Source organism: Oncorhynchus mykiss, chromosome 18, assembly GCF_013265735.2.
Source record: "Oncorhynchus mykiss isolate Arlee chromosome 18, USDA_OmykA_1.1, whole genome shotgun sequence".
Lineage (NCBI taxonomy): Eukaryota > Metazoa > Chordata > Actinopteri > Salmoniformes > Salmonidae > Oncorhynchus > Oncorhynchus mykiss.
This window is the reverse complement of record NC_048582.1, coordinates 57,271,260-57,295,977: the sequence shown is the minus strand read 5'-3', so window position 1 is coordinate 57,295,977 and position 24,718 is coordinate 57,271,260. Positions and strand designations below refer to the sequence as shown.

Genomic DNA, 24,718 nt, shown 5'->3' with positions numbered 1-24,718 from the left:
AGAGAAAAGAATCAGGTTGATGAAAGATTAAAACAAAAAACGGCCAATCTTCTAGTTGGAGACACGACGAGGCCTAACGGCCAATCTTCTAGTTGGAGACACGACGAGGCCTAACGGCCAATCTTCTGGTTGGAGACACGACGAGGCCTAACGGCCTGTCTTCTGGTTGGAGACACGACGGGGCCTGACGGCCAATCTTCTAGTTGGAGACACGAAGAGGCCTAACGGCCAATCTTCTAGTTGGAGACACGACGAGGCCTAACGGCCAATCTTCTAGTTGGAGACACGACGAGGCCTAACGGCCAATCTTCTAGTTGGAGACACGACGAGGCCTAACGGCCAATCTTCTAGTTGGAGACACGAAGAGGCCTAACGGCCAATCTTCTAGTTGGAGACACGAAGAGGCCTAACGGCCAATCTTCTAGTTGGAGACACGAAGAGGCCTGACGGCCAATCTTCTAGTTGGAGACACGACGAGGCCTGACGGCCAATCTTCTAGTTGGAGACACGACGAGGCCTGACGGCCAATCTTCTAGTTGGAGACACGACGAGGCCTGACGGCCAATCTTCTAGTTGGAGACACGACGAGGCCTGACGGCCAATCTTCTAGTTGGAGACACGACGAGGCCTGACGGCCAATCTTCTAGTTGGAGACACGACGAGGCCTGACGGCCAATCTTCTAGTTGGAGACACGACGAGGCCTGACGGCCAATCTTCTAGTTGGAGACACGACGAGGCCTGACGGCCAATCTTCTAGTTGGAGACACGACGAGGCCTGACGGCCAATCTTCTAGTTGGAGACACGACGAGGCCTGACGGCCAATCTTCTAGTTGGAGACACGACGAGGCCTGACGGCCAATCTTCTAGTTGGAGACACGACGAGGCCTGACGGCCAATCTTCTAGTTGGAGACACGACGAGGCCTGACGGCCAATCTTCTAGTTGGAGACACGACGAGGCCTAACGGCCAATCTTCTAGTTGGAGACACGAAGAGGCCTAACGGCCAATCTTCTAGTTGGAGACACGACGAGGCCTAACGGCCAATCTTCTAGTTGGAGACACGAAGAGGCCTAACGGCCAATCTTCTAGTTGGAGACACGACGAGGCCTAACGGCCAATCTTCTAGTTGGAGACACGACGAGGCCTAACGGCCAATCTTCTAGTTGGAGACACGAAGAGGCCTAACGGCCAATCTTCTAGTTGGATTCACGACGAGGCCTGACGGCCAATCTTGTAGTTGGAGACACGACGAGGCCTGACGGCCAATCTTCTAGTTGGAGACACGACGAGGCCTGACGGCCAATCTTCTAGTTGGAGACACGACGAGGCCTAACGGCCAATCTTCTAGTTGGAGACACGACGAGGCCTAACGGCCAATCTTCTAGTTGGAGACACGAAGAGGCCTAACGGCCAATCTTCTAGTTGGAGACACGACGAGGCCTAACGGCCAATCTTCTAGTTGGAGACACGAAGAGGCCTAACGGCCAATCTTCTAGTTGGAGACACGACGAGGCCTAACGGCCAATCTTCTAGTTGGAGACACGAAGAGGCCTAACGGCCAATCTTCTAGTTGGAGACACGAAGAGGCCTAATGGCCAATCTTCTAGTTGGAGACACGACGAGGCCTAACGGCCAATCTTCTAGTTGGAGACACGAAGAGGCCTAACGGCCAATCTTCTAGTTGGATTCACGACGAGGCCTGACGGCCAATCTTGTAGTTGGAGACACGACGAGGCCTGACGGCCAATCTTCTAGTTGGAGACACGACGAGGCCTGACGGCCAATCTTCTAGTTGGAGGCACGACGAGGCCTAACGGCCAATCTTCTATTTGGAGGGTCATGAGGCTACATTTAGGCCCTGTGATGACTGCATAGGATGACTGCATAGCGTCTGATGAGTCAATGCTCCATACAGTGTGAGAAGTACTGGTGCAGGGCTAAGGGAGATCTAGTGTCGCTCACCCAGTCTTTGGGTGGGGTGTAGCTTAAAGATGCCCACCGGTCGTTGGGGGTGGGTTGTAAATAGGGTAGGGTGTACCTTAAAGATGCCCACCAGTCTTTGGAGTGGGGAGTGATGTAGGATGTGTGTGTTTGTGTTACCTTAAATATTCCCACCCAGTCTTTGGGGTTGGGGGTGATGTACGAGGTGAGGGTGTAGCAACACTCCAGTGCCTCCTGGGGCAGGAAGCTCTTCCCAACGTTCTGGAAGATGACATGGGCAAAGTTTGATGTTTCCATGACGCCGATGACACTGCTGGGCAAAGAGCCCACCACCTGGAACGATGACATCATATCCTGTTTGTCACTTCATTTGTCCGAACTGCAGGGAAAATTAGTAATGGAGAGAATTTGGGAAAGAATATAGGGAAGGGATATGAAAACATTTCTGGTTGGGCATGCATATCCCCCCCCCCCCCCTCTCTCACACACACACACATCATATTGATATTTTACCCATTTACAATCAAATGTAAATCATTGCTAGTGAACTGACATGTAACATGGAAGAATTCCAAGCCTGCCTAAACATGTTAAAATAACGACATGATGGCAAACAGACTGCATGAGATGGGCTCCAGAGAAAACCACAATATAGGCTTCCAAAAGCTGAAGCGAGTGATCGCCCAAACACAGCCAGCACAGGTCTCATTTACCACAGGCGAACGGGGAGTTGCTAACTATAGCTAGGTAGCGAGCTAATATTCCCTTGACATTTTCCAAGAGCCTGTATCTGACACAAACACGCTTAAGATGATTAGCTAGATAGCTATAATGTTCGCATATATAACGTTGCCCTAACGTAACTATCATGTTCATTGACAACTGGATCGATTAAGATCTCCGCATTAACCTTCAAGGGCCTTGTAGCTAACTAACGTCACGTTGGCTAACGGATCTGACAACAAACTAGCTTATATTGTTAGCTAGCTAGCAATAATCTCAGTGTTAGCTATACGTCTTGCTAGTAGGCCAAATCCCCTAGCAATATGACAATCACAGCTATTTCTTCCGCTTGAATCGATTCATTACCTGTCTTACGAATCCAAACTGCGACAAATTGTGTTTTGAAAGCCAAATGTGTCAGTCCAAACGCGGTTGTGGAAATATCTTCAACCCCCGTTGTCAAAGCGTTGAAGATGCTGATGCTTTTCCTGAAATGTGAAAACTGATGGTGTCACTTCCGGGATGGGTTGGTGGCGGTGCTGAGGAGAGAGATTCCATTTCCACCACGCGCAAATTCCAATGAGGTGATGCCGCAAAACAATCTACTTGCAAGTATAAACCAATAAAGCAATTAATGAATATACAGTAGCTATCTCTGGAAAATGTCAGGTTATTTTCCCAGTTGCTGCATCTTGCACTGGGAATAGTGCGAAACGTATACAACACAGAGTGATGATGGAGTGAGTCGCTGGGGGTTCTAGGGGGCGGCGGGTAGCCTAGTGGTTAGCGCGAATCCCTGAGTTGACAAATCTGTCGTTCTGCCTCTGAACAAGGCAGTTAACCCACTACCTAGGCCGTCATTGTAAATAAGAATTTGTTTTTAACTGACTGACTTGGTTGGGAACCACTGTAACGTAAAGTACATTTGATAGCCTAAATAGAATTACTCTACTGTACATCAATTAGGGTAATTGGAAATATTACTACCGGAACTCTTACATTTGCACAGCATGTTTAGAAAGTTTTCAAGGTTCCTCTTATCTGAAAATATTATGTATAAACATGTTAATGACCACAAACGATTTGCGTTTTAGTCGTTTAATTCACTAATATTGTACCAAATGAAGAGGCTGCACTCTAAATATTGCTGTTAGCGTTTGAGACCAGTTCATTACTGTATCTTACAAACAATGTCCCGTTCAGGTGCATTAAGACACAGGATATCCCGCCTTTGCAAGATTTCCCATTGGCTGTTGCGTCTGGGCTAAGACTCCTGAGTGGTCCGAATAGCGCTCAATCAAAACCAACTCCCCTTTACTTCCTGGCTGTCAGCCGTAATCAATGAAAGCCGGTTTTATCCAGAAGGGAAACAACTTTTGTAAAAATTGACATTTCGTAGAAGGTTCGAGAATTTACGCAGAAGCGTAGGATAATTAACGTAGGTTAGGATAATTAGGTTAAGGTTAGGAAAATGGTTAGGGTCCATCAGGCTTAGCTAAAATGCAAAAAAATGTGAAGTCAATTTGATAAAGACGTGACCCTGTAAACGCCCAGGTCAAGGAGAAATAAGCATGGCTGCCTTGTTCAGAGAGTGTCGGAATCTATTGCAAAGTTGCAATACTCTTGTCGACCTGGATCTCGGTAACTTGTTTACATGTTTTTCTATTTTCCACCATCTTTTTCCCGGTGTGCATGTACATAATAGATCAAAATGGCTTGGTTTTTCTGCAAATCTTCTGAACAGTTGGTTACCCACTGTGTTTTTCGTTTTATCTTTATTTAACTAGGCAAGTCAGTTAAGAACAAATTCTTGTTTACAATGACGGCCTACCCAGCCAAACCCTGCCCTAACCCGGACGACCCCAGACGATGCTGGGCCAATTGTGCACCGCCCTTGGAACTCCTAATCACAGCCAATTGTGATACAGCCTGGGTTTGAACAGGGTGTCTGTAGTGATGCCTCTAGCACTGAGACGCAGTGCCTTAGACCGCTGCGCAACTCTGGAGCCCATACAATTTCCTCCCAAGTTGTTGTTAACGAAATATGAACATTTTAACTATGAACTGATTGCTTGTAACAATGGAGATGGCTATACGCTCATCTCTCACATCCCTATCAGTCAATTCTTTAAAATCATGTTTCCTTCACTCTTCATGTGACCAACTGGATGGAACACAACGTTATTCGTGGCTGGAGTAACTACCTGCACAAGACTGATCATTTTAATTAATGGCAAGGCTCCCCTAGGACGGTGAACTCAGTCAGCGTCTCAATTTACTGTTGACAGTTATAATAGTAGACTACACAAGGTGCAATTTCGAAATTTGGTTGGTCACATGGTTGGTTGGAATTTTATTGGTCACATGCATGTGATTAGCAGATGTTATTGCGGGAGTAGCGAAATGCTTGTGCTTCTAGCTCCGAAAGTGCAGTAATATCTAACAAGTAATGTCTAACAAACGACACAACATATACCCAATACACACAAATCTAAGTAGGAATTAATTTAAACTATATACATATGTACGAGTGACTTCAGAGCGGAACGGCTAAGATATAGTATAGAAAACAGTATATACATGAGATGAGTAATGCCAGATATGTAAACATTAAGTGACTAAGAGACCGTAGAATATAATAGAATACAGTATATTCATATGAGATGAGTAATGCAAGATATGTAAACATTATTAAAGTGACTAGTGCTCCATTCCTTAAAGGGGCCAGTGATTTCTAGACTATGCCTATAGGCAGCAGCCTCTAATGTGCTAGTTGATGGCTGTTTAACAGTCTGATGGCCTTGAGATATAAGCTGTTTTTCACTCTCTTGATCCCAGCTTTGATGCACAGTTGGTGTTATGTCATAGCCCAAGAATGTACTTTAATTAAGGAGTGTCCTATCGTTACTCTTTAAGGTCCAAGGACCTTATTTTGTTTTCAGAGGTAGGCTGGCATCTAAACGTTAATCGATTCTCAATTGCAAAACTGTTCTAGAAACATAACCCCTTTTACTTTCATGGCACATCAAAATATTTTAACTAATGCAAAATCTAATGACTGTACACTTTTAACCGGCTTCATCACAGTTGCAGCCGACAGTATTTTTCAGCTACAACATGTTTCTGGTGGCCTTTTTCCTTTACACACAGGTGTTCGGAGCATGCTAGATAGCTAATTAGCACAGGTGGTTGCCTGTCTTCCATAAACACACTGTAATATGGACATATAACCATGTGGGAACACTAACCCTAACCCATTTAGTGTCTATGAATGGGGTAGTTATGTCAATCACTGACAGTCACTCCCATGTCAGCTTTTTAGATTGGTAAATTAATCGAGCCAGCTATAAACTTGTAGTAATCATTGTTGAATTACCGACCAGAGGGCCCCCATTGATTTTGTAAGTCAGGGCAAAATTTAGCTTAGGGTCCCCAAAAGGCTAGGGCCGGCTGTGGATGTGGGTATGCAGACCTGTGAGCCATTGCGGCCCCTCATGTTGAGTTCAGATTTGTTTTGACTCCCATCCCAATCCCTGTAGTATGGGATTCTTCGTGTTCTGAATTGTTCAGTGGGGTCTTTCTCTAACATACACTATTTTTACAAAAGTATGTGGACACACCTTCAAATTGACCGGTGTATAAAATCGAGCACACAGCCATGCAATCGCCATAGACAAACATTGGCAGTAGAATGGCCGTACTGAAGAGCTCAGTGACTTTCAACGTGGCACCGTCATAGGATGCCACCTTTCCAACAAGTGAGTTTGTCAAATGTCTGCCCTGCTAGAGCTGCCCTGGTCAACTGTAACTGCTATTTTCGTGAAGTGGAAACGTCTAGGAGCAACAACTGTTCAGCCGCAAAGTGGTAGGCCACACAAGCTCACAGATTGGGACCGCCGGGTACTGAAGCACGTAGTGCGTAGAAATAGTATGTCCTCGGTTGCAACCCTCACAACTGAGTTCCAAACTGCCTCTGGAAGCAACGTCAGCACAATCATTTCATTGAGTGTTTCATGAAATGGGTTTCCATGGCCGAGCAGCCGCACACCAGCCTAAGATCACCATGTACAATGCCAAACGTCGGCTGGAGTGGTGTAAAGCTCGCCGACATTGGACTACGAAGCAGTGGAAACACGTTATCTGGAGTTATGAATCACTCTTCACCATCTGTCAGTCCGACGGACGAGTCTGGGTTTGGCAGATGCCAGGAGGACGCTACCTGCCCCAATGCATAGTGCCAACTGTAAAGTTTGGTGGAGGAGGAATAATGGTCTGGGGCTGTTTTTCATGGTTAGGGCTAGGCCCCTTAGTTCCAGTGAAGGGAAATCGTAACGCTACAGCATACAATGACAGCATACAACTTTGTGGCAACAGTTAGAGGGAAGACCCTTTCCTGTGCGACTTCCGGCGCCGACAGAGATGGCCGCCTCGCTTCGCGTTCCTAGGAAACTATGCAGTATTTAGTTTTTTTTAGGTGTTATTTTTACATTGGTACCCCAGGTAATCTTAGGTTTTATTACGTACAGTCGGGAGGAACTACTGGATATAAGAGCAACGTCAACTCACCATCATTACGACCAGGAATACGACTTTCCCAAAGCGGATCCTGTGTTTTGCCCACCACCCTGGACAATGGATCGGATCCCAGCCGGCGAACAAAACAACGACGCTGTAAAAGGGGCAGACGAAGCGGTCTTCTGGTCAGGCTCCAGAGATGGGCAAATCGTGCACCACTCCCAAGCATACTACTCGCCAATGTCCAGTCTCTTGACAACAAGGTTGATGAAATCCGAGCAAGGATAGCATTCCAGAGAGACATAAGAGACTGTAACGTTCTTTGCTTCATGGAAACATGGCTCACTCAAGACACGCTATCGGAGTCGGTACAGCCAGCTGGTTTCTTCACGCATCGCGCCGACAGAAGCAAGCATCTTTCTGGTAAGAAGAGGGGCGGGGGGGTATGCTTATGATTAACGAGACGTGGTGTGATCAAAACAACACACAGGAACTCAAGTCCTTCTGTTCACCTGACTTAGAATTCCTCACAATCAAATGTCGACCGCATTATCTACCAAGAGAATTCTCTTAGATTATAATCACAGCCGCATATATTCCCCCCCCCCCCCAAGCAGATGACCCTGAACAAACTTTATTTGACTCTATGTAAACTGGAAACCACATATCCTGAGGCTGCATTCATTGTAGCTGGGGATTTTAACAAGGCTAATCTGAAAACAAAACTCCCTAAATTCTATCAGCATATCGATTGTGCTACCAGGGCTGGTAAAACCCTGGATCATTGTTATTCTAACTTCCGCGGCGCATAGGCCCTCCCCCGCCCTCCTTTCAGAAAAGCTGACCACGACTTCATTTAGTTGCTTCCAGTGTATAGACAGAAACTAAAACAGGAAGCTCCCGCTCTCAGGTCTGTTCAACGCTGGTCCGACCAATCTGATTCCACGCTTCAAGATTGCTTCGATCACCTGGATTGGGATATGTTCCACATTGCGTCAAATAACAACATTGACAAATACGCTGATTCGGTGAGCGAGTTCATTAGCAAGTGCATTGGCGATGTCGTACCCACATCAACTATTAAAACATTCCCTAACCAGAAACCGTGGATTGATGGCAGCATTCGCGTGAAACTGAAAGCGCAAACCACTGCTTTGAACCTGGGCAAGGTGACCGGAAACATGACAGAATACAAACAGTGTAGCTATTCCCTCTGAAAGGCAAACAAACAAGCTAAGCGTCAGTATAGAGACAAAGTAGAGTCGCAATTCAATGGCTCAGACACAAAAGATATGTGGCCGGGTCGACAGTCAATCATGGATTACAAAAAGAAAACCAGCCCCGTCGCGGACCAGGATGTCTTGCTCCCAGACAGACTAAACAACTTCTTTGCTTGCTTTGAGGACAATACAGTGCCACTGGCACGGCCCGCTACCAAAACCTGCGGACTCTCCTTCACTGCAGCCAACGTGAGTAAAAAATGTAAACATGTTAATCCTCGCAAGGCTGCAGGCCCAGACGGCATCCCCAGCCGCGTCCTCAGAGCATGCACAGACCAGCTGGCTGGTGTGTTTACGGACATATTCAATCAATCCTTATCCCAGTCTGCTGTTCCCACATGCTTCAAGAGGGCCACCATTGTTCCTGTTCCCAAGAAAGCTAAGGTAACTGAGCTAAACGACTACTGCCCCGTAGCACTCACTTCCGTCATCATGAAGTGCTTTGAGAGACTAGTCAAGGACCATATCACCTCCACCCTACCTGACACCCTAGACCCACTCCAATTTGTTTACCGCCCCAATAGGTCCACAGATGACGCAATCGCAACCACACTGCACACTGCCCTAACCCATCTAGACAAGAGGAATACCTATGTGAGAATGCTGTTCATCGACTACAGCTCAGCATTTAACACCATAGTACCCTCCAAACTCGTCATCAAGCTCAAGACCCTGGATTTCGACCCCGCCCTGTGCAACTGGGTACTGGACATCCTGACGGGCCACCCCCAGGTGGTGAGGGTAGGTAACAACATCTCCACCCCGCTGATCCTCAACACTGGGGCCCCACAAGGGTGCGTTCTGAGCCCTCTCCTGTACTCTCTGTTCACCCACGGCTGCGTGGCCATGCACCGCTCCAACTCAATCATCAAGTTTGCAGACGACACAACAGTGGTAGGCTTGATTACCAACAACGATGAGACAGCCTACAGGGAGGAGGTGAGGGCCCTCTGAGTGTGGTGTCAGGAAAATAACCTCACACTCAACGTCAACAAAACAAAGGAGATGACCGTGCACTTCAGGAAACAGCAGAGGGAGCACCCCCCTATCCACATCGACGGGACAGTAGTGGAGAGGGTAGAAAGTTTTAAGTTCCTCGGCAAACACATCACGGACAAACTGAATTGGTCCACCCACACAGACAGCGTGGTGAAGAAGGCGCAGCTGCTGGCCTGCACAGAGCCCTGACCTCAACCCCATCGAACGCCTTTGGGATGAAGTGGAATTCTGAATGCGCGCCAGGCGTAATCGCCCAACATCAGTGCCTGACCTCACTAATGCTCTTGTGGCTGAATGGAAGCAAGTCCCTGCAGCAATGTTGCAACATCTGGTGGAAAGTCTTCCCAGAAGAGTGGAGGCTGTTATAGCAGCAAAGGTGGGACCAACTCCATATTAATGGACATGCTTTTGGAATGAGAAGTTCCAATGATCAGGTGTCCACATACTTTTGATTGTGTTGTGTATCATTAACATAACAAAAATGTAGAATTTCTTAAACTAATAACCTACTACCTCATAAACACCAAGCTTTGTTGACAGAGCTGTGATGCTTTCTCACAGCAACTTATGAGGCTTTGACATGTTGTGGCGTGTCTGCAAAGTTGTTTCTGCGGGGCACAAAAAAACAAAATGAGCAGGACACGAGTTGAATTAAATGTAAAAGACTTATTAAATAAAAATCTTGCGGTATGTTGGTGCTCTGTTGACATTTCACGGAGATACACTTGTTTTTGTGAGAAATCTTTGAATAATAGGAATTTTGCATTAATATGAAAGCGTATAATATGAAAATACTAACCTAAATGCCATTTCTCTAAATCAATATCTATCTTACCTCTGTTGTTTTATGTCCTCTGGATTGGAGAAGAGAGATGAATAGGTCAAGGGTGAGCGTGCCAGTTAGCCTTCATTTTCTCACAGCATCAGTCTAGCTGACGCAATGCTATTTTCCTGCTATTTTACCACTTTTTTTTCTCTCTGGCATCCATTGATTTAACGGTCCTAATTTTTGCCATCCTACAAGGGTAAGAACTGCAATAAGTTTTGAACTAATTCTGATAGACATGTTTTCTTAGAGGAGTATCTACGCAATTACCATATTATTTTAGCCATTGGATAAAATATGCATTTTTGATTGGACACCCTAATCCCCCTCTTCCTACACTATCATACCTGTGTCAATTAATTTGACATAACTATCTACATCACTTCACATTTGTCACTTTACACTAATTATGCTGAACTCCAAATGCCCCTCCATCTTAGTCAGAGGCCTTTCTTCCTTAGCTACTCAGTTTTTGAAGAAATCTAGTGTCTATCAACATTAGGCCTGAAAATCCAGTAGGCCTACCCCACTGTCACTAGTTTTGTCTACTTCTCTTAATCATCAGATATTGCGACACAATTGCTAAGCTCTGAATGTGACATTTCTTCACCCTATGAAGAAAGCAGCATGTCAGGAAAAAAATGCATAGAAACATCATCTAATGTGTAAACACAGCCTGTTATTCTCCAAACCGGGTGAACATATCCAGCCTTGTCCATGCATTGGGTGTGTCCACTAAGGGAGTGTGGGTGCGCTAATATAGCTTCCTGTTAGTCAACAAGCTGTGTTACCATGTAGGCTAACTCTGAGGGAAGCTCTGTGTGGTTTTACATAATAGCTGCATGTCCAAAGATCACCTGTATGTTCAGCAGACTGAGTATGGTGTTTCTTGCAACCGGCTCAGACTAATCTGAGCTCATGTACAGTGTGTGTGTACAAAACATTAAGGACACCTGCTCTTTCCATGACGTAGACTGACCAGGTGAATTCAGGTGAAAGCTATGATCCCTTATTGATTTCAGTTGTTAAATCCACTTCAATCAGTGTAGATGAGAGAGGACAGGTTATAGAATGATTTTTAAACCTTGAGATAATTGAGGCATGGATTGTGAATGTGTGCCATTCAGAAGGTGAGTGGGCAAGACAAAATATTGAAGTACCTTTGAACGGGGTATGGTAGTAGTTTTTGTCAAGAACTGCAATGCTGCTGGGTTTTTCATGCTCAACAGTTTCAAGTGTATCAATAATGGTCCATCACCCAAAGGACACCCAGTTAATTTGACACAACTGTGGGAAGCATTGGAGTCAACATGGGCCAGCTCCCCTAGGACTGCTGCCCAGAAGAAATATCAGTCTGTGCAGAGAAGCACGATATTGAACTTCACTCAACTTTCCCCTTTAGTTAACATTATCAACATCCTCTGTGCTAATATAACTCCCAGGTGAGTTATTTTTTTCCAACAATAATAACAATATTACACATCAATACAGGGCCATTCCTGTGAATACAATGAAAACACATTAAATAGAACACCAGGCACTAATGTTTCCAACTGATATAAGTTTCACACGTTTGAGGGATTTATACAATTGTAACAATTCAATTAAAAAAAAAACTACAAAATAAGGAATTTTTCCACCCCAATTACATTTGTGAATATAATATTTGGCCAAGCGAATAATAATGTCAATAAAATAGTTATGATCGGAATTACAAGGACGAGCATAATGCCTCCCAGGTGAGAGCGTAATGCCTCCCAGTGTTGATTTAGCGTCTGGTTTTCACTTGAAACTTCATTTTCAACTAATTGCCAACGTTGCAAGGCAACTGGGATTGCGCAGCATTGAAAGGTAAGTAATATGTAAAAAATGTCATAAGTTAGCCGATATAACAACTTGGCCAGCTAAGTGAATGGTCGAGGTCTTTGTAGCTAACGTAACATCTGCGAAGTTTAGATTTAGAAAGTTGCTAGCTAACGTGGTCAGTTAGCGCTAGATTAAAATTAGCAAACTATTCGATTTGAGAAAATTTATCAAAATCCAGAAGGATCAGAGTTGGGCTGTACCGTTAGTTGATTTCAATCGTGTGCGTGTTGAGTTCACGAGGCCGACTAACTTTAACATTAGTGGTGCAGCAGGTGCATGGTGTTAATTGGGGTGTGACCAATTTGAGCCTTATTTGGTGCAGCATGTAACTTGCCACGAAGTGAAGGTAACAACATGGCTAATATCTACTAATTTGTTATTCAAAACGCATATAACTAAGAATGTTTGTCTGGCCAAATATTGTTAGCCATATAGCTAGCTAGTTAGGTATCTAACTACAATACCGATCTCAGCATATTGTAATTTAGAGCTAACTTTAGCGAGCTAGTGTACGTGGCCAGACATGATAGGGTTGTCCTCTTGACATTTTTATATTAACATGTCTATCTATGGTGTGTGCTTGTTGTTAATCACAGATCAGACATTGTGTTCAAGCTAATGTAGCCGATGTGAAATGGCTAGCTAGTTAGGGGTGGTGTCAATCAGTGACGTCACTTGCTTTGAGACCTTGAAGTAGTGGTTCCCCTTTCTCTGCAAGGGCCGCAGCTTTTGTGGAACGATGAGGGTGACTGTTGACGTGTGCATAGCGTCCCTGGTTCGCGCACAGGTCGGGGCAAGGGGACGGACGTTAAAGTCTACTGTTACTGGTGCAGTGTCCCGGATCACTGGTTACTGCGGAAAGAGGAGGAGGTCAAAAGGGGAGTGGAGGTAGTTGGTATGGTGATTTTCCTCCAAACATAACGATTTTTGTTTCATCAGACCAGACATTTCTCCAGAAAGTATGATCTTTGTCCCCATGTGCAGTTGCAAACCGTAGTCTGACTTTTTTTATGGGGGTTTTGGAGCAGTGGCTTCTTCCTTGCTGAGCGGCCTTTCAGGTTATGTTGATATAGGACTCGTTTTACTGTGGATATAGATACTTTTGTACCTGTTTCCTCCAGCATCTTCACAGGGTCCTTTGCTGTTATTCTGTGATTGATTTTCACATTTTGCACCAAAGTACGTTCATCTCTAGGAGATAGAACGCGTCTCCTTCCTGAACGGTATGACGGCTGCGTTGTCCCATGGCGTACTTGCGTTCTATTGTTTGTACAGATGAATGTGCCAGGTTTCTCTTATGGAGATTTTATCAATCAATGTGAATATATGAACTGTCTGTATATTCTTAATTGAATCCTTGGGCTTGATTTGGGTCAGACCCATTCTGTTGCCCCCTAGGTGACTTCTCTATGTATTCTGATTTGGTCTATCTTTTTTCATAGTACAAAATAGGTTTGGACTGCCCTCTGCAGCACAAAAAAAAACCAATTTGATTCCTAAACTGAGGTGGAGGAGGATGTCCTGCTGGACCTGATTGAGGCCAGTCCAGACCTGTGCCTCACAATCAAAGATCTTTATGAAGGTATCTTTTCTACAGTCTTATAATGATATCAAATAACATGAATGATGGATTGGTTGCTTTGATCCATTTTTTTGTGCTCAGACTTCTCTCCTGCAGGCTGTTCAACACCTAGTTCCTCCACAGACACATTATCCTTCTAAAGTTATTTAGACCTGAGATCTCCAGAAAGGCTGTCTAAAAAAGCCAGGACAACCTTAGGAGATGAGGCCATTGACTCCACAGCAGCAAAAGAGGTATAATGACAACTGATATTGCATGTTGATAATCCCATTTCTGTGTTTGCTTTTCATGGACATTCTGACAGCATAAACCAACCCAAAATTGTTGAACTTTTTTCTCTTGTCTTTATAGATGGTCCGAGACGCCCTGACTAGTAGACCTGGTGGGCAAGATGTATTAGAAGAGGACCAGACAACCAAAACATTGGACCACAGAACCAGGAGAGAGATGATTGCCATCTTAGTCAGCCACAATCCTGCAATGGTAAGCTTCTCCTTAGCCAATCAGGCCACACACAGTGGATCAAAACAATCAAACTATACATGAATGTTATTTGGCATCATTATGAGACTATAGAAAAATACAGTACAACTTTGGGTTAACATATTTGGCGCGTGTATGCTTTACTGTTTTTGAGCAGGAGACTTCCCACTCGCCAACAGATATAATGTTATGCTCTTGGAATTGTGACCCTCTTTCCTTCGTATTGCTTTAATATTTTGACACTTGATTTTGCGTCAAACCATCAAGAAGAGATTTCACCCCAGTCGGGAGGCCCAACCCATAGGAGGAAGACTTGGCCCACCAGCTTGTTGGTGATGCTTGCAAGGAGGCCATATCGTTCCCTGTCCACTTGGCTGATGAAGAACAAGTCTATCAGAAGATGGAGGTGTCCCAGTATCGCCAGGGGCTAGTTTATAGTACAGACAGAAGCACAGATGTCCTCAGTCTTTTCCAGGTTTCTGGACATCAAAGGATTGTGATGTAGTATGTGCTGGAATCAGAAGTACAGGCTAGTTATCTGATTGAGAACATGAGTTGTCTCATTGAGAACATGATTTTGTGTTGGTCATGAAGTTGAATGCTCCACTTTGTTTTGGGTGAATCAGGACTTTTTGCTGATGTTCAATGATGAAACATCCTCTAAACTCCTTGAAAAGTGGGACACTGTATTGAAGCCTAAAGTCATCAAACTGATAAAATCCCTGACTACGACCATGATATGCATTGCCTCTTAAAGTCTGCTGAAAACTGCCAGAGAATGACAGTGAAACCAGTAAGTGGATTCTCTCATGGGTAGTGAAATGTTTCGTAGTCAGCGATGTTGTTTTATGTGATTTGGAGTGTTTGCCTTTTCTTTCCCTCAGATTTGGACAATGATATTGTGCTGCTGCTGCTTCATCTCCCACCAGCAGCACGAGGGAAGAGGACCAAGATCAGGGCCAGTGATGCTGTGGGCAGGTAAGATGATGCAGTACGTGTTGTGTAATAATTTGAGTTGTCTTTGTCTTAACATGTGTTGCAGTCATGCTGCAGCATTGTAGACCATCTGGATGGGAGCCATGGTCGGGATGGATGGGAGCCTTGCCATCGGAAGAAGACAGAGCAAGATTGACAACTACTACAACGTGGTGGACAAGAGGCTTGTACAACGTGGTGGCCAGCCCGCCACAGGAGTCGCTGGTGCGCGATGAGACAAGGACACCCCTACCGACCAAGCCCTCCCTAACCCGGGCGACGCTAGGCCAATTGTGCGTCGCCCCACGGACCTCCCGGTCGCGGCCGGTTACGACAGAGCCTGGGCGCGAACCCAGGACTCTGATGGCACAGCTGGCGCTGCAGTACAGCGCCCTTAACCACTGCGCCACCCGGGAGGCCCCAGGACAAAACTTCTTAACTAGATAAATGTATGTTACGTGCCTTTTGTTGTCAAGCGTTGCACAGAAACAGCCAGTCATTGATATCTCATTTGAGAATTAAGCATAGTTTCTATCCCTCCACTAAGTTTAGATTGGTCTGTGCTCAAGATAATTGTAGAGTTTTCAACATACTCAGGTTTCAGAATACATTTGAATAGTATTCACAAGGGTATTGATCAAGTAGTTGATGCATTAAGCATAGAAGGTCCCTCCCATGTTGCTGATTCTCCAGTCCAGTCAGAAGCTCCACAAATGGTTGGTGACATTGGTGTCCCACATGATAACACTCAAAATGATTGTTTTGATAAGAATGGACAGTCTTGCTAAAGATATGTGTGCATCCATCATTGCCATGTTGCAAATAGTGTTGTCAACAGTAGTGTGATTCAGAAGAGCTTACTACTGGGCTGCACTCCCAAATGAACAAGATGTCCTGTCAGTTATGCCTATGGATAATCATTCTACATCTACTGTAAAGGATAGGTTTGAGAATTTTAAAAACCTATTTGCCAGTTTTAATACAGAAATCAGGAGCACAAAGTACTTCAACCAAAAATGGGGGTTTTGTGGAGCCAGTAGAAGTAGTGTTTGGAGTGAGATATGATAGCAGGGTAAATAAACAGTCCCAGCGAAAGATACTTTTGTATATATTCCTATACTGGAAACATTGACGTTCATGTGTCGCAATTCTAAAATCTGTAAGTTATTGGAAAATGCACCTAGGGATAAATCTGTAGAAGACACGTATGAAGACCTTTGTGATGGAAGTTACTTTAAGACCCATCCCTTGTTCTCAAAACATTGTACAATTGGATCTGTAAAGTATTTCTATGGTGACTTCAATTGCCAGCCCGCTTGGATCCAAGCGTGGTGTTCACAAGGTAGGCACCATTTATTTTGTCCTCAGGAATCTGCCGCCCAAGTTTAACTGCTGTGATGAATATTAATTTAGTGTCATTATTTCATTATCAAGATCTAAAGAAATATGGCTATGATGCCATTTTAGAGCCCTTGGTTAATGATGTTAAAATGGAGAGTGATGGTGTAAATTTGTCTTTTTCAACTGGCAGTGCCTTTTTTCAACTGGCAGTGCCTTTTTTTTCAACTGGCAGTGCCTTTTTTATCAACTGGCAGTGCCTTTTTTATCAACTGGCAGTGCCTTTTTTATCAACTGGCAGTGCCTTTTTTATCAACTGGCAGTGCCTTTTTTTATCAACTGGCAGTGCCTTTTTTATCAACTGGCAGTGCCTTTTTTTTATCAACTGGCAGTGCCTTTTTTTTCAACTGGCAGTGCCTTTTTTTTTCAACTGGCAGTGCCTTTTTTTTCAACTGGCAGTGCCTTTTTTTCAACTGGCAGTGCCTTTTTTTCAACTGGCAGTGCCTTTTTTATCAACTGGCAGTGCCTTTTTTTTCAACTGGCAGTGCCTTTTTTTTTCAACTGGCAGTGCCTTTTTTTTTCAACTGGCAGTGCCTTTTTTTTCAACTGGCAGTGCCTTTTTTTTTCAACTGGCAGTGCCTTTTTTTTCAACTGGCAGTGCCTTTTTTTTCAACTGGCAGTGCCTTTTTTTTCAACTGGCAGTGCCTTTTTTTTCAACTGGCAGTGCCTTTTTTTTCAACTGGCAGTGCCTTTTTTTTTCAACTGGCAGTGCCTTTTTTTTCAACTGGCAGTGCCTTTTTTTTCAACTGGCAGTGCCTTTTTTTCAACTGGCAGTGCCTTTTTTTTTCAACTGGCAGTGCCTTTTTTTATCAACTGGCAGTGCCTTTTTTTTCAACTGGCAGTGCCTTTTTTTTCAACTGGCAGTGCCTTTTTTTTTCAACTGGCAGTGCCTTTTTTTTCAACTGGCAGTGCCTTTTTTATCAACTGGCAGTGCCTTTTTTATCAACTGGCAGTGCCTTTTTTATCAACTGGCAGTGCCTTTTTTTTCAACTGGCAGTGCCTTTTTTTTCAACTGGCAGTGCCTTTTTTTTTCAACTGGCAGTGCCTTTTTTTTCAACTGGCAGTGCCTTTTTTTTTTCAACTGGCAGTGCCTTTTTTTTCAACTGGCAGTGCCTTTTTTTTCAACTGGCAGTGCCTTTTTTTTCAACTGGCAGTGCCTTTTTTTTCAACTGGCAGTGCCTTTTTTTTCAACTGGCAGTGCCTTTTTTTCAACTGGCAGTGCCTTTTTTTTCAACTGGCAGTGCCTTTTTTTATCAACTGGCAGTGCCTTTTTTTTCAACTGGCAGTGCCTTTTTTTTCAACTGGCAGTGCCTTTTTTTTTCAACTGGCAGTGCCTTTTTTTTCAACTGGCAGTGCCTTTTTTATCAACTGGCAGTGCCTTTTTTATCAACTGGCAGTGCCTTTTTTTTCAACTGGCAGTGCCTTTTTTTTCAACTGGCAGTGCCTTTTTTTTTCAACTGGCAGTGCCTTTTTTTTCAACTGGCAGTGCCTTTTTTTTTTCAACTGGCAGTGCCTTTTTTTTTCAACTGGCAGTGCCTTTTTTTTCAACTGGCAGTGCCTTTTTTTTCAACTGGCAGTGCCTTTTTTTTCAACTGGCAGTGCCTTTTTTTTCAACTGGCAGTGCCTTTTTTTTCAACTGGCAGTGCCTTTTTTTTTCAACTGGCAGTGCCTTTTTTTTTCAACTGGCAGTGCCTTTTTTTTTCAACTGGCAGTGCCTTTTTTTTTCAACTGGCAGTGCCTTTTTTTTTCAACTGGCAGTGCCTTTTTTTTTCAACTGGCAGTGCCTTTTTTTTTCAACTGGCAGTGCCTTTTTTTTTCAACTGGCAGTGCCTTTTTTTTTTCAACTGGCAGTGCCTTTTTTTTTTTCAACTGGCAGTGCCTTTTTTTTTTTCAACTGGCAGTGCCTTTTTTTTTTCAACTGGCAGTGCCTTTTTTTTTTCAACTGGCAGTGCCTTTTTTTTTTTCAACTGGCAGTGCCTTTTTTTTTTCAACTGGCAGTGCCTTTTTTTTTTCAACTGGCAGTGCCTTTTTTTTTCAACTGGCAGTGCCTTTTTTTTTTCAACTGGCAGTGCCTTTTTTTTTCAACTGGCAGTGCCTTTTTTTTTTCAACTGGCAGTGCCTTAAACTGTCTGCCAAATAACTGGAGAAAATTTGGGGATGCATGCAGTCCTTGGTTTCACAGTCCTTCAGTGGTCATTACTTTTGCCGGTTCTGTTTGATAGAAAAGTCTAATGCGCAGACGGTTTACAGAGAGGATGACCCTAAGATTGTCTTGGTGGTAAAAATATATTTGAAATGCATTTGAATCAGTTGCATTGACCTGCATTTGAATCCGTTGTATTCAGACCCACATCCTTGTATGGTGTAAAGAGAATTTCGGAACTAAAAAGTTTGTAACACTTCCATGTTTGTAGTGGACTTAATGCATGACATTCTTAAAATTGTTTTGAATATGTCTCTGAAACATGCACTTCTAGAATCTACCCGTTTGACTTTGGGTACTTGGAGTGCAAAAACTGTCCAACTAAAGTTTCAAGGACAGCTTTTTTCCCATCTACGTAACATTGCAAAAGTCAGAAACTTTCTGTCCAAAAATGATGCAGAAAAATTAATCCATGCTTTTGTCACTTCTAGGTTAGACTACTGCAATGCTCTACTTTCCGGCTACCCGGATAAAGCACTAAATAAACTTCAGTTAGTGCTAAATACGGCTGCTAGAATCCTGACTAGAACCAAAAAATTGGATCATATTCCTCCAGTGCTAGCCTCCCTACACTGGCTTCCTGTTAAGGCAAGGGCTGATTTCAAGGTTTTACTGCTAACCTACAAAGCATTACATGGGCTTGCTCCTACCTATCTCTCTGATTTGGTCCTGCCGTAAATACCTACACGTACGCTACGGTCACAGGACGCAGGCCTCCTAATTGTCCCTAGAATTTCTAAGCAAACAGCTGGAGGCAGGGCTTTCTCCTATAGAGCTCCATTTTTATGGAATGTTCTGCCTACCCATGTGAGAGACGCAAACTCGGTCTCAACCTTTAAGTCTTTACTGAAGACTCATGTCTTCAGTGGGTCATATGATTGAGTGTAGTCTGGCCCAGGAGTGTGAAGGTGAACGGAAAGGCTCTGGAGCAATGAACCGCCCTTGCTGTCTCTGTCTGGCCGGTTCCCCTCTTTCCACTGGAATTCTCTGCCTCTAACCCTATTACAGGGGCTGAGTCACTGGCTTACTAGGGCTCTTTCATACCGTCCCTAGGAGGGGTGCGTCACTTGAGTGGGTTGAGTCACTGATGTGATCTTCCTGTCTGGGTTGGCGCCCCCCCTTGGGTTGTGCCGTAGCGGAGATCTTTGTGGGCTATACTCGGCCTTGTCTCAGGATGGTAAGTTGGTGGTTGCAGATATCCCTCAAGTGGTGTGGGGGCTGTGCTTTGGCAAAGTGGGTGGGGTTATATCCTTCCTGTTTGTCCCTGTCGGATGGGCCCACAGTGTCTCCTGACCTCTCCTGTCTCAGCCTCCAGTATTTATGCTGCAGTAGTTTGTGTCAGGGGGCTAGGGTCAGTTTGTTATATCTGGAGTACTTCTCCTGTCCTATCCGGTGTCCTGTGTGAATTTAAGTATGCTTTCTCTAATTCTCTCTTTCTTTCTCTCTCTCAGAGGACCTGAGCCCTAGGACCATGCTTCAGGACTACCTGACATGATGACTCCTTGCTGTCCCCCGTCCACCTGGCCGTGCTGCTGCTCCAGTTTCAACTGTTCTGCCTGTGATTATTATTATTTGACCATGCTAGTCATTTATGAACATTTGAACATCTTCTGTTATATTCTCTACCCGGCACAGCCAGAAGAGGACTGGCCACCCCACATAGATAGCCTGGTTCCTCTAGGTTTCGGCCTTTCTAGGGAGTTTTTCCTAGCCACCGTGCTTCTACATCTGCATTGCTTGCTGTTTGGGGTTTTAGGCTGGGTTTCTGTACAGCACTTTGAGATATCAGCTGATGTACGAAGGGCTTTATAAATACATTTGATTTGATTAAAGTCAACCTAGAGAACAGTGGAAACAGAATAGCTCTTAATTGTATTCAAACACCCTCTTGTGAGAAACGTTCCACCAGTAAATGAGAACTGGAATTTTCCGCTCATCTTACTGCAAGTAACCAACACCCCCCCCCCCCCCCACACACACACTTTCTTAGCCAGGGCATGACTGTGTATCTGAAGCATTTGATAATTCAACGTCACAGACTTTTCAAACCGTTGTACCGACGACTTGATACCCAAACATCACTTTGATACATTACTCAGCATGCATAAGACAAGTCGGTTCTTTATTACAAATGTGGAGCAGGAGGAACACCTTCAAGAACATTACTAAGTCCCTTGCCAAAAAACATCAATTTGCTGTAGGCCATCACTGGGAGACCTCATGATTGGACCGACAAAAGCATTTTCCCTGAGTGATTTTACTGGTCAGTGCAGAAAGCCATTTCCTCTACCAGCTGGGTTAAGATGGATGGCACATAGTGCAGAGGGGGACTGTTAGTTTGCAGTAAGATGGAGCATGAAATGCCAGTCTTGTAAAATAACTAAGATCATTGTGGTTGACATCATTGTATACTTATTCCTGGACAAGTTGCATACTGATCATTTCTGTGAACATTACCATGCATTCACTGTGTTTGAAGGTGTTGATGACAACGTTTATCTGCAATGTTATAAGCCTTGTCTTTCAAAGTGCTTATGGTGCTGATGAGAGCCTTTGTTTGGTATGATTGAGTAATAGTCGGATTATTGGAAACTTTGTCAAGAAAATTGCCAACCTAGTCTTAGGACTTCCAGTTGTGTTTAAATAGCGACTCTACAAATACTCTTGTTCTCATATAGTACATGTTCTGATTCACTGTTTTCATTCTGATGTGCCTGTGATGCACTGATTTCACATTTGGCCTAAATAAATTAAACAAAGCAGTCACACTACTCTTGTAAGGAATCATTTATTGCTTCTGTTTAAGTCATCTACAACTTTCAGGCTTGAATTATGATTGGGTGAGAACCAGACAAAAAATATATTTCCTAGTGTGAATATTTATCACTTCCTGGTGTCAATTCAGCTACAGGATGCATTCTGTATACATCTGGCCCTTCTTTGGACACTGTGTTAACTAACCTCCAAACGAGCTTCAATGCCATACAACACTCCTTCCGTGGCCTCCAACTGTTCTTAAACGCTAGTAAAACCAAATGCATGCTTTTCAACCGTTTGCTCCCCGCACCCACCCGCCCGACTAGCATCACCACCACGGATGGTTCTTACCTAGAACATATGGACAACTACAAATACCTAGGTGTCTGGCTAGACTGTAACCTCCTTCCAGACTCATATTAAACATCTCCAATCCAAAATCAAATCTAGAATCGGCTTCCTATTTCTCAACAAAGCCTCCTTCACTCACGCCGCCAAACTTACCCTAGTAAAACTGACAATCCTACCGATCCTCGACATTGATGTCATCTACAAAATAGCTTCCAATACTTGACTCAGCAAACTGGATGAAGTCTATTACAGTGCCATCCGTTTTGTTACCAAAGCACCTTATACCACCCACCACTGCGACCTGTATGCTCTAGTCGGCTGGCCCTCGCTACATATTCGTTGCCAGACCTACTGTCTCCAGGTAATTTAAGTCTTTGCTAGGTAAAGTGCCGCCTTATCTCAGCTCAATGGTGACGATAACAACACCCACCCCGTAGCACGAGCTCCAGCAGGTATATCTCACTGGTCATCTCCAAAGCCAACACCACCTTTGGCTGCCTTTTCTTCCAGTTCTCTGCTGCCAGTGACTGGAACGAATTGCAAAAATTGCTGAAGTTGGAGACATATTTCTCTTACTAACTTTAAACATCAGCTAACCGATCACTGCAGCTATGCATAGTCCATCTGTAAATAGCCCACCCAATCTACCTACCTCATCCCCATACTGTTTTTATTTACTTTTCTGCTCTTTTGCACACCAGTATCTCTACTTGCCCATCATCTGCTCATCTATCACTCCAGTGTTAATCTGATAAATTGTAATTACTTTGCTACTATGGCCTATTTATTGCCTACCTCACGGCATTTGCATACACTGGATATAGACTTTTTTCAATTGTGTTATTGACTGTACGCTTGTGTATTCCATGTGTAACTGTGTTGTTGTTTGTGTCGCACTGCTTTGCTTTATCTTGGCCAGGTCACAGTTGTAAATGAGAACTTGTTCTCAACTGGCCTACCTGGATAAATAAAGGTGAATTTTTTATTTTGTATATATAATTCTGTAGAGTTGATCCTCAACACTGAAAGGTGTTGCTGCTTAATACTGAGGGTGTTGTTCAAATGACCCATGGGAGTGTTTTTTTCGATGTCTGAAGTGTTATCTTAACACTCAGTTTTTCAATATTAACACTACAAAAAGTGTTAAATTAACACTTTCAAATTCTCTCTGTACATTTACCAAATGCACGGGCAATAGCCAAAAAGAAATAGCCTCTGAATTGGACTGGATCCTTTTTTTCCCATTTCTGCCTAAAATGACCCAACTAACTGCCTGAAGCAAGGAAACACTTTGAAGTCTTTCAATATTAACATGTGAAATAAATGTATGGGAATATAACACCTGGTAAAAGATAATACAAAACAAAAAAAAAATGCTGTTCCATCATCTGAAATGTAAAAGAGAGGACATTGCAGTTTAGGCACATTTTGGATTTTGGCCACTATATGGCAGCAATGCATGTGCAGAGTTTCAGACTGATCCATTGAAGTGTTAAAATACATCAGACAATTTTGTATCAAGTCTGCCCAAATGTGCCAAATTGGTCAATTGATACATTTTCAAGAACATAACTATAGAGAACATACACAAATGATATGTAATAAAAAATAAATGGTTTACACTCCCAGGAAGGTCATACATGATGGGAAAGTAACTTCCCTACAGAAAAGACACTAAGCTTCACACATCTAGATGGCTGGGCTGAGGTGGGTGTGGGGCCATGAACAGCAGGGGTTCAAACTTTAGAACCCAGTTCCTACATTTTGAATATAAAAACAGATTTTTATCAAACAAAGCTATGCTACATGTTTTATCTCTGGGACCCTCAGGATAACAAATCAGAGCCAGATTACTGAATGTAATTACATTACCTTCAGATGTGAACCTTCGGTGGCAGGTAGCCTAGTGGTTAGAGTGTTGGACTTGTAACCGAAAGGTTGCAAGATTGAATCCCCGGGCTGAAAAGGTAACAATCTGTTGTTCTGCCCCTGAACAAGGCAGTTAACCCATTGAAAATAAGAATTTGTTCTTAACTGACTTGCCTAGTTAAATAAAGGTTAAAAAAAGTGAATGTATCAAACCAGTTAACTTGATAAGTGTTTTATTGTGCACTCTCAAACAATAGCATGGCATTTTTTCACTAATAGCTACTGTAAATTGGACAGTGCAGTTAGATTAACATGAATTTAAGCTTTCTGTCCGTATAAGACATGTCTATGTCCTGGGAAATGTCCTTGTTACTTACGTCATTAGTGCACGTTAGCTCAACCGTACAGGTGCAGGGACACCGATCCCTGTCCTATCTGAACGGACACAGGTAGAGGGCAAGACTGTACAGGTTCCCCTTGAGAAACTAAATCGAATATGTCTCTAACAGCAGCTCAAACAGGTAGGCCTACGTAATATCAGCACTTGGCCCCCAGGACCATACAATTACCCAATTGGCAATTACAACCAATAAACTGGTTCTACAATGTAAAAGGCAATTTCCACATCCATTGGTACATCAGTCTTTATCAGACTTATTGATTGTTAATGGTATTTCAATACCAGGCATAGATGGAACAATCGTTTCCTCTTATTCAACGTTATGACTCCAAAGCGTGAAGTGCAGGCCACACAGCCTATTTCTATGCACACTTAGGCGCACTCTACCCTATTAAGCACAACCAGAATGACAGACATAGGACACAGACACACGGAACTCCGACATAACCCAGAAAATGTGAACAAAGGAAACCATACATTTAATTAAATTAACAGAACTTCTACCGCATGAGTCTTGTGAACGTTCATGTGCGCAATAAACATCGCGC

At 43.7% G+C, this 24,718-nt stretch overlaps 1 protein-coding gene and 1 long non-coding RNA gene across 5 annotated transcripts in view; one reads left to right on the top strand and one right to left on the bottom strand.

The window, feature by feature from the left end:
- tax1bp1a (Tax1 (human T-cell leukemia virus type I) binding protein 1a) overlaps window positions 1–3,228 on the bottom strand; it is a 43,533-nt gene extending 40,305 nt beyond the window's left edge. The window contains exons 1-2 of one of the 4 annotated variants that reach the window (XM_036953326.1): window positions 3,033–3,228; window positions 2,103–2,322 (exon numbers count right to left, since the gene is read on the bottom strand). In XM_036953326.1, the coding sequence (XP_036809221.1) occupies window positions 2,103–2,294 (192 nt within the window). In that variant the 5' untranslated portion in view covers window positions 2,295–2,322; window positions 3,033–3,228. The remainder of the gene's footprint in view (window positions 1–2,102; window positions 2,323–3,032) is intronic. The other 3 variants (XM_036953325.1, XM_036953324.1, XM_036953323.1) reach the window with 3 other exon arrangements.
- Window positions 3,229–11,587: 8,359 nt separating this feature from the next.
- On the top strand, window positions 11,588–16,912 carry LOC110496951. The gene is made up of 7 exons (XR_005037334.1): window positions 11,588–13,040; window positions 13,595–13,734; window positions 13,816–13,967; window positions 14,086–14,217; window positions 14,485–15,010; window positions 15,102–15,195; window positions 15,260–16,912. It is a non-coding gene; the product is annotated as an uncharacterized LOC110496951 (long non-coding RNA).
- The last annotated feature ends 7,806 nt before the right edge of the window (window positions 16,913–24,718 follow it).